The sequence below is a fragment of the Mangifera indica genome, chromosome 3 (genome assembly GCF_011075055.1).
Source record: "Mangifera indica cultivar Alphonso chromosome 3, CATAS_Mindica_2.1, whole genome shotgun sequence".
Classification (NCBI taxonomy): Eukaryota; Viridiplantae; Streptophyta; class Magnoliopsida; order Sapindales; family Anacardiaceae; genus Mangifera; species Mangifera indica.
Window position 1 is genome coordinate 13,912,757 of NC_058139.1, and position 10,850 is coordinate 13,923,606.

The following is a 10,850-nucleotide window of genomic DNA, read 5'->3' on the forward strand; positions in this document are numbered from 1 at the left end:
GAGTATTATATTATATCTCATTTGTATATGTATATATGTTTATTTATTCATATGTTTATATCTCATTTATGTTGGTTCATTTATATGTTTTTGTCCTTTATGTAATTATTATAATCATAGGTATAGTGAACAAAAAACGACTAATAACGGATATATGAAATCAATATTAACATATATAATGATTACAAACCGAAATCTTAAAGATACATTAACAAGTATAATCACACGTTTCAAAGATAATATATTACAATCACAAACTTCATATTTAAAGTAACAACCACAATCACAATTTTTATATCAAAATATATTACAATTACAAACTTTTTATTTAAAGTAATAAGTACAATCATAACTTTTATATCAAAATGAACAAGTACAATTACAAGTATAGTTATATTTTATTTTTCTTTTTACTTTATGAACTTGATGGTACAGAACTAGGTATCAAAATAAAACTCCTATAATTTTGTCTCGTATGTCCAAGTTTATGACATCAGCTACAAATAAGTTATTCAATAATCTTTTCTTGTGAAAGACATTTATTTTTGTTTACTGGACGTCCTGCACAACGATGATGGACGAAATGTGGATAGATCCAATTTGATTGATCTTCTAATGGATTGATAGCCTCTACATGATTGTACGTAAAAGGCAGTGTCGTATTATGGATGCACCCATTGAACGTAGGTGGTCATCTTCATATATCTGATGACGATAATGACATGCATTCAAGGAATCTGTGATAGTTGAAATTTTCTATATATATATGTTCGGTTCGTAAGGTCGACTAGAGCATCATATTGACCATTACTAAGAACTTGGTATCATTCAGATGTAATATGATGCACCTTCAAGTTTGAAGATTTTTACACACGTTTGACAATTTTTTTCTCTGCTAAAGTGTTACCGAGCTAGTGCAAGTATCTGTAAATCATATAAATACAAACAGATATGGTGAGTAATTAACTATAAGTTTACATACACACATTTATAATATGTTATAATATTTAATATGTACTTACTTGCATGATTTCTCCTTTATAAAACTATCATTGTAATGTACCTTTGATGAACTCGATAAGCATAGTAAAGGATAAACCTCGATTTTGTCTGACAAATGTATTAAATGACTCAGTGATATTGATAGTCATTATATTGTACTTATGCTTTTGGGAAATATGCCCTTACCTATCGATTGAAACCCACTTCACACAGGTATGCTATTGCATCAGAGTGTATATGGGATAATGACTTGATTATCTCTCGAAATTTATATTCTGTGTATGCTTTAACTGTTTTCCAATACATCTATGCGACTTTTGCATTCTTCTTGTACTTGGATTGCATGTTACAAAAGGTGATGACAACAATAGTCATAGTGTACACTAAGAAATACTTCAGCCATTGTAGAGAATATATTGACATGTCGATTTGAAATCATGGCTAAATGAGGTACCTTACCAAAATAATCCTTCAACTTTGTTATCTTCCTTGGGCCGATGCCAAAAACCAATTGATATATCTAAATATTACTATTCAATGCAACAATAATAAATAGCTGACCGAGATATCTACCCTTTAAGAAGGCAGCGTCAATATAAATCACTGGTCAAAAATGCTGTTGGAATACACAAATACTACAACCCAATGTCATGTAAAAGTATTTAAATCGTTCCTGTTCATTCTTTAGTGTATGTGTCGCAGTTCCCAGATTACAGCGTACTAAATTGTAGCAATACTTTGACAGTAACATAAACCACTCTTTTGGTGTACTCTTCAATAATTGAAATGTCCAATTTCTTGCCCGTCATACTTGTACGTATGATATATCAATTTTGTATCGATCGACAATATCAACAATGATCTCTTTTGGTTTATAAACACAATTAACTAATATAAATTTGGTCCTCAAAATTTGCCTTAGTGCTCGGGCCTCTACATGCCTATGATGAGGTAATATCTGATCTTTATAACATGTGTGATGGCTATCTAAGCGATGTAATTTGAAACTATCACTTTCTCCCACCTTAATTGCCTGTGTACACCACTTACATTCCTCATTAACACATTTAACCTTCCATCTGAGAGTGTTTAACTTGTGCACTTTAAACTGATATCTCTTTTTCAAGACCATATCGACTTATTGCATTAATGACATGTTTTTTATTTGGAAATAATGTACTAATTTTTGGATTATCACTATCTCTTTGCACTCTTGGGCTTCTAGATATAGATGGCTGATAAGGAAAAAATGACAACCAATGAAATGCATCAATATGAACATTCCCACCATTAGGATTTGTTTGTAAAAAACTACTTGTACCTCTAACATCTTCATTAACCTATGACTTCTCTTCAACCTCCGATTCCTCAATAGGAATATCATGCATAACTATTCCATCAAATTCACTATAATCTGAGAATTTTTCTTCGTTACCACAAAAAAATTCTTTTGTAGTATTCAATACATTAATATTTACATCATTTAAGACTGCAAAGTCTTCTTTAAAAAATTCTTGTTTCAGATTGATCTACATATTTTGAATCCTTTCTAAACCAATCTCTTAATCTTTTGGATAATTACTTGACTCACTACCTTGTAAATTCTCATCTACTTGTTGAACCTCATAACTATCATCATTAATTGTAGTTGTTACAAAAACTAGAACACATTCTTTAAAAATTTTAGACAGACAATAAGAACTTCAACATCTTCATTGTTAAGAATTTCAACAGAGATGTCGTCGCCAGGATGTTTTGGTTTCATGCTTATCTGAATGTTAAATATCCTTTGATCTATGTTACACTTATCGCTCACCATATCGATTAATCCCTTAAATGTTGTGTGTTTTGGAATTTTAATCAATTTCTTGTTACCTCTAACATATTTTATTACATTGTCACCATTTTCTATCAATTTCCTCCCATATCTAATTGAAACATATCCAGTCATTTAGATAAATTTTACAATAAAATATATAATCAATATAAATAATATGACCAAATATACTATTATCAGATTTGTGGTACATTATTTTATTATTAAGTTTGAATTTTGTGATTTTATTTCTATTGCATAATTATACTTATTTCATAATTTGATTACATATTGTGACTATTAATATATTTTAATTAATGTGATACTAATTTATGAAAATATCATTTTACTCCTACATTGTAAAATATCATTTTACCTTCAAATATTATCTAATTTATCCTGACACTTTTCGTTGTAATATATCATTTTATCTTCAAATATTATCTAATTTAATCCTCTAACACATTTTATTATAAAATAACATTTCACCCCATACTACTATAATAATTACTAAATACCCCTAATAATTTTTATTAATTTACTTTTTACACACAACTCTAATTTATTATATAAAACATCACATGTAATTGTATTATTAATAAAATAATAACGATTAAAGTTATAGTAGGTATAAATACCTTGATATCATGAATTTTTTTTTCTTCTCACTTGAAATCCCAATCATGAACTTCTTTTCTCTCTATAAATCTCTCTTAGATAATGAGTACAATTGTATATGTTAAAAATAAAAAAAGAGATATAGTTTATATAGACATAGAGGAATGATAGTTTTTGTTTTTTTGAGATATTTTTGTTTAAATTCTTTAAAATATGGGTCTTTTAGTTTAAGCCTTAAAATTATGGGTAAATGTTTTTCTACCCTTAAAAAGGGCAATTTAATTAATTTCCTTAAATATAGAATAAAAGAAGGGTAATTTTAGTTTTTTTTTTAATATTTGAGATATTTTCATTTAAATATTTTAAAGTATGAGTATTTTAATTTAAATTCAAAAAATAGGGATAAATTTGTTTATTATACTTGAAAAAAGGGGTAATTATTTTAATTTTCCTTTAACTTATTCATTCAATAAAGCGGAAATAACATATAGATTGAGAATGAGAACAATCCGTATAAATGTTCTTGCTTCTGTAAATAAATTAGTACCGTCCCATATAAAACTATCATAAAAACCAAAACATATTCCAACGATGAAATATTCTTGCTTCTGTAATAAAATAAAATAAAATAAAATAAAAAAATAAAATATAACTAATGGAAGTTAATTTATGATGATCCTATGCATAGAATATAATGAGTGTAAATATAAGGTTTAGCTTTTGATATTTGTCCTAGAATACCATGAAAGTGAGTAAAAATAATTAGACGGGCGAGTAATGATTTTCAAACCATAGGGTATACCTGTCTATTCATCAAGCAAACCAATCCCAAACCGCACAAAAACTGAATCCAACGGCCACGCTTCTCCGTACGAGAGAGACCCTTTTAGCCCACCAAAAATTTCTAGCCACGCGCTTCACCTCGCCAACCATCACGCCCGCGATCGTCATTCTTTCTAAAGAAAAGCGAAAGTAAACGAAAGCGAATGTAAGAGAGGAGAGAAAGAAGCTTATGTTAACGGAGTTTTAGTTAGTTAGATTTGTGTTGCTTGATAGATCTGGTTGGTGGGAAACAGGTTAGTTAGTTCTCGTTTCACTTTTATTTTTTGTATTGTTTTCTATTTTTAACACTCCTGATTTTGCTTTCTCTTTCTTTTAGTATAAGTAAAAGACACTACAAATAGTGTATGCATTTGTATTTATTTTAGATTTTTTTTTTGTGATTATTATTATTATTCTTATGTAGTTTTTGCTGGGTTAAACGTGACGTCTTGTTGGGTCAACAAATTTTGGCTTCTATAATTTCAGTTTGCCTTTTTTATAAAGGAATTCCAAAAATGGGGTTGAGCGCTTTGGTTCGTAATTGGATTTTTTAATTGTTGAGTTGGCAAAATATTGGATTAGTTGTGAGCTGAATTTGAAGTGTTGTTGTGGTGTGGCATCTCGGTGTTTGGAGGATGGGTTGGAAACTTTCTGAGCGTTGCTAGTTTGGTTAGTTAGCGCAGGGGTTGTGGAAGTGACGATTTAAGGTTTGTAGATTGATTAGGGTCTTGAAATTGGATGGTTATGGTTGACTTGTTGTAATGTTTGGAGAATTCGTACATAGTGGCTGCAGATTTTGGCTTCTTTCCCATTTAGGATTTAAGATGGGCTGAGAACGGTTGTGTCAATGTTTCGATGATTTTGGAATCTTTTAGGTTTTTTTATGTGTGCTGTGGATCATTTAGATTAGCTTAAATACAAGTTGAGTTTGAAACACATTTTACTTTAGCTAATAATGGTAAATTTGATGTTCAGAGGTTTGACCCTTGTGTCATTTATTTAGAAGGAATTGTAGGATGCCAAATCTAATAAAGCGTATTTGTGTTAGATGCTTAATTCTGGGGTGTTTTGGTACTATTGAGTACTTTTCTAATATATATAGGAAAATTAAAGTAGTTGTGCATAGAAGTCATGAATCACAAATAAAGCCTTATTACAGAAAGTAATTATATGCTTGTCACGTGGCATTATATTACTTCAGAATCACTCATATATTTTGAATATGTTTTGAAACTCTTTTGTGTGTTAGTGAATATCTATTTTGAAAGCTTTGAAGTTTGGTCTTTGTTTACACTCTTTTAGGCATTGTTTGGTTTTCACTATTGGAATGTGCAATATTGTTTGACTTACTAGTTACTACTGCCTATGAGAATTCTTATCCAAGGACATCACATTTTCAGCAAATTTCTTTCCCTTTTTTGGGTCAAAATCGTATGTGCCTATGAAGTTTTGGGGAAAATAATCCATAATCAGAAATATTTTTACCTGAAAGGATCATCTATTAGTACATTGTGGGGAAATTGTATGCCGGCTTGTCTCAGTTTTCAGCTCATTCTAATGTGATCATGGATTGTATTGATACCATCAAAGAAGGACAATGAATGAATTTGAATGTTGAGAAAACTCTAAAGTGGTGTGTTTTTCAAATACTTTAAAAAATCCTTCCATCTAATAGATTCCACCTCAAACAGCTTCAGATCACCTTAATTGGTCTGCAGCCTAACTGTCTCTAAATGCAGGACTTGAAGAATGTGAGATTCATCTTGTTTGACCTATAGAAATTAGCCAAACTGTCGTACACTGTATTGACAGGGTAATTACTCATGTGAAGCCGTCTGTTAATCTTATACAATTGCAATAGTGATAAGTGTGGAAGAAAATTTCTCGTGTCAGGTCCGTTGCTTTTGCAGAACTGATTAGTAGTCATATAGCTAGTGATGATGTGAAATAATTACTATTTGTTTGTTATATGGGATGCATATGCTTATAAATGATCTACTCCAGTAAGAGAAAGCTTTGATTTTGGGTGCACTAGCTGACTTGTAGCAATCATTTGCTATATAATTATATTTATTTTGCGATTTCATTCAATTTAGATTATTGGCCTGAAAGCATAATTGAAAAATTAAGAAAAAAAGAAATGAGTTAAACCTAAGCAAAAAAAAAAGGTGATTTAAAACCCTCCAAATAAAAGGAGCAATATTATGGATATTTAGGATATGATATATCTTGATGATTAGGGCATTGGAATACTGATGCATTAAAACTCTCTGCCACTTATTTGTGTGTAATGTCATGTGAAAATTGGAACCATTCAAAAGATTTAAAATCATTTTGGTTGCAATTCTCACTGAAACTTAATACTATATTTTTGTTTGAGATGCCTAAACTTGCTGCCAACTTAATCTTCGTGTCTGTCTTGACTCTTCTCTTACATCATTCTAGCCCAGTAGTTAAAGGTTGTTTTGTAGAAAGTAAGATATTTTCTGTGCTTTTTCTGCTCTTGTGTTTTCTAGGATTCCTATGTGTTTTCTGTCCAGTGGGATTACTTTATTAATATTATTTATAATAATATGTTAAATTCTTTTCATCTTTGACTTGATAACAGCATATTTAATTAGGTGAAGTGCTGACTGTCAGTTTATTTTCAAGTCTATATTACTTTATCATGTCATATCATATTTTGCTGTTGTAGATTGCAGGTTTTATGAACACTTTGCTATCATAACTGAAGGTGCCTGAACTGAATATTCATACACTTTGGGCACACACACTGCATAATGGCAGATGGACTATCAAGCTTCTGGGGTCCTGTCACTTCAACTGACTGGTGTGAAAAAAATTATGTCTACTCTTCTTATGTGGCAGAGCTTTTCAATACTATTTCAAATGTACCTGGCATTCTTTTGGCACTTATTGGCCTTATAAATGCCTTGAGACAGCGATTTGAAAAGAGGTTTAGTGTTCTTCACATATCTAATTTGATACTTGCCATTGGCAGCATGCTATATCATGCCACTCTGCAACATGTGTAAGTATTATTTTGTTTTTTCATGTTCATTGCCAGTTATATGATACAAATGTTCAATAACTTGATATAAGTAGTGAATGCATTGCTACCCTTGTTATAATGGCAGTAGAACACATTTAGGAGAACTGCACAGAATTTGTCTTTTTTTTTTAATTACTTCCCTCCTTGCATTTGTGTAGTTTGTGACTGGAATGGGTAACTCATGTAATTTAGTTAACAGAAAGAGGGGCTTAACTTTGCAATGTATTTGGAGAAGCTGTTTTTACAGTAGCATTAAAAGTTAAAGAAACTAGAAAATTATTGGTTTAAAGAGTCTGTTGCAATTATAATTTTATGCATGTTATATGATTGTTCATAGAAAAAGTTAGTAGATTATTTTGTTAGAAAAGAATTTGACAATCCAACAGTATTGGATGCAAATTATAAGACTTAATGGAATCTTTTCAAAATCTAAAATTTAAATAAACTATTTATAGTTATGATTTACAATAAACTGTTTCGGGTTGTATTGGGCAATTGTTTAATGTTCGAAGATTACATACACCATAGTGAAGGGTCTGTAAAACATTTGAAATGAGATCTTTAATGGAATAGAAGGGGATTAGTGCAACTCAACTTTGTCTTCGATAAAAAAGTAATGATATTTCTGGATGGGCATACCCTGCATAAAACTTGAATGACCAGTTTTTCATGTGTCAGCTAATCTCTTAGATATATATACACAGACATATAAGGATAAGGGAAAATAAAATAAAAAATGGAGAGAAAGAAGAAAAGAATGGTTCAAGAAGAGATATTAAATGCCTGTGGAAAGAAGAAAAGAATGCTTTTGTACATAGCACAGGAAGTTGTCTTAGTATGAAAAAGGCACTTCATAATTCTCATCAGGCGATACTGATCTGAATTAGACCAAGTAGTTTTTAAATTTTATCTAACTATATCTATCACTTTGATAGGAAAGTATCTCCTTTAGTCAAGATGTGCCTATCTAAGAGCATACCATTGGACTTCCTCCTTCAAAGTGTCTAGGTATGCATCAGCCAATTGTCAAATTAGAATGCTAGAAATTTTAAGCACTTCTTGAGGCTTGTTGATGGTTTTATACTCTTAGCACATGGTAGAGCCAAAGAGGAACACTACTTTATTCTTTCTTACCTGTTTGCTTCAATAAATTTGATTTTTCTGAGCTAGCTGCATTGCCTGTGTCTTGGTACTCCTGCTCGTCATCTCCAACTCTTTGGAAGTAGAGAGGGTTGGGAAAGACTGAAATTTGCAGAACTTGGACAAACTGTACTTGTAACTTAGCTGAAACTCATCTTAATATATATTTAACCTAACCTGTTTTGATAGATTGTTTACTTGCCTTGTTGATCTGAATTTTGTACATTGGGTTAATTTATCTCAGGCAACGGCAAGGTGATGAAACACCAATGGTGTGGGAAATTCTCCTATATATCTATATTCTCTACTCACCCGATTGGCACTACAGGAGTACAATGCCCACCTTCTTGTTTCTTTACGGTGCTGCATTTGCTATTATACATGCGCTGTTTCGTTTTGGAATTGGCTTCAAGGTACATTACATCATACTGTGTCTTCTTTGCATCCCTCGGATGTACAAGTACTACATCCACACTGCAGATGTATCTGCAAAGCGTCTTGCGAAGCTATATGTAGGCACCATAATCCTAGGAAGTCTTTGCTGGCTATTTGATTGCCTGTTCTGTGAGAAGGTGTCTACTTGGTACTTGAATCCCCAAGGTCATGCATTGTGGCATATTATCATGAGTTTCAACTCATATTTCGCAAACACATTCCTGATGTTTTGCCGTGCCCAACAGCGGGGATGGAATCCAAAAGTTGTTCACTTAATGGGATGTTTCCCGTATGTGAAGATTGAAAAACCAAAAACCCAGTGAAGAATTGCTGAACAAGAAAATTATACTCTCCTCTTGCTCACATTTTGTTGGTAGGTGTATGGTTTCGGTAAGTCAAGCAATAGCAATTTTATAATTCTTTTTCCCTTATTTCCTAAAATAGATGTAAATGATAATTGGATGTGATATGACCTGTTGAGATATTAGTTGATTTTAACTGTAAGAAAAGTGTCATCTTTTTTCTCATTTTCCAAAAGAGGAAGCAGAAATATTTGGTAGCACAGGATTCTCTTTTTCTTCAGAAGTTCGGTGAGAGGTTCTTCACCTTGAAGTTGATTAACAACCAACGATTTTGAGAGTTTTCATTTTTATTATGTTGAGGGATAATTCTGTACACATAGGAGCATTGAGAAAGTTGATAATGGGATGACCTAATGGACGGGTGAGGTTCATTCCAAAATTTATTGTTGCTGTTTAGTTTCTCAAACAATCGACGGAAATACCTTTCACCTTAAATGACTTAGTTATATGTTTTTGCTCGAGGAGAAGAATTCCAATGTTTTTAGACTTGTATTAACTATTGATCCTGTAAAAGAGTCGGTCTAGATAAATAAGTAATTTAATCAATTTATTGTTTAGATCAACATTAGAAATAATATATAAAACAATTGTTTACTTGATCATTTAATATAAATTCGAATTATATTTACATATAATCATTATGAGGACATACATTCTATGTGTATTGGCATCTTTAACCCTAGGAGTTAAGTGTTTGGTGAAGTTGCAAAATTTTAAGATACTAAAATCATCATATGATTTGATTAGGGTGACCTAGTTGTCAAATTGGAACGGTTCAAATGGTTCAACCACACTCAATCCCAGTCTGATGCTAAAACTAGAAGTTGAGCAAACATGATCCAAGTTTCAAAGCCATAATAAATTCAATTCCATTAAAGTTATTTTTTTATCAAATTATAGCAGAATTCACTTTCTTTGTATTTCATTTGATAGTAACGTTTTCTTTTAAGATCACTATCAAATGATCTTAAAAGAAAACGTTATAGTTTATTTGTTCTGAAATTAATGAATAGCCTAATTTTAAGGTGTTTAAATGATATTAGCCATAATAAAAGTATATAAAGTTGGTTGAAACACTATTGCCTAGATTCAATCGTCTACTTTGAACTACCGTAAATTCTCCAACTTTAAACTTTCGATTTTTCATCTATTTCTCAATCAAATTCATCCGCAAGAAAAGTTTTAAAGTTTTATATTAATTATTTTCATTTTCATTTAAAATATCTAATTATATTTTTTAATATCTTGTTTTTGAATTTGAAATTAGTTGTTTATTTGTGAAAATTAGTTATTTGTTAGACTTGGATGTGCTTTGTATGTTGAAACTGTAAATTTTGTCGGAAATTAGTAAATTTTCTATTGTTAGGAAATTTAAGATTTAGGGTTAAATTTTAAAAATTTGCTTAGGAAGGTAAAGTGTTTTAAGTTTAAATTGGTTGTTAAATGATGTAAAATTGTTTTGGATAATTTGTTTTTTGATTTGTTAAGTGAAACAATGAATTTGATTGAAATTAAGAAGATTTTCCTATTGTTAGGCATGAAAAACCACTAGACATGATCTCGCTTAGTTATTGTTCATTATGCATAGTTATTGTTTATAAAA

The 10,850-nt window shown here is 30.8% G+C and overlaps 1 protein-coding gene across 5 annotated transcripts; it reads left to right on the plus strand.

Annotated features, from left to right (window-relative positions):
• Nucleotides 1-4,161: 4,161 nt before the first annotated feature.
• Nucleotides 4,162-9,449, plus strand: LOC123210063 (alkaline ceramidase-like). Of its 5 annotated transcripts, none has more exons than XM_044628236.1 (3): nt 4,162-4,512; nt 6,954-7,289; nt 8,695-9,449. In XM_044628236.1, exons 2-3 carry the CDS (start codon nt 7,039-7,041, stop codon nt 9,206-9,208), a joined length of 765 nt encoding a protein of 254 aa, XP_044484171.1. In that variant the 5' UTR covers nt 4,162-4,512; nt 6,954-7,038; the 3' UTR covers nt 9,209-9,449. The 5 variants fall into 5 exon arrangements, with proteins under 5 accessions (XP_044484171.1, XP_044484173.1, XP_044484176.1 ...); XM_044628238.1 differs by having other exon boundaries at nt 4,273-4,512; nt 6,961-7,289; XM_044628241.1 differs by having other exon boundaries at nt 4,432-4,512; nt 6,993-7,289.
• Nucleotides 9,450-10,850: the final 1,401 nt, after the last annotated feature.

Excerpts from the sequence above, each read along its gene's own strand:
- LOC123210063 (XM_044628236.1), top strand. The coding sequence starts at position 7,039 with ATGGCAGATGGACTATCAAGCTTCTGGGGTCCTGTCACTTCAACTGAC. Across the intron at positions 7,290-8,694 it reads CATGCCACTCTGCAACATGT|GCAACGGCAAGGTGATGAAA; the intron begins GTAAGTATTATT and ends AATTTATCTCAG.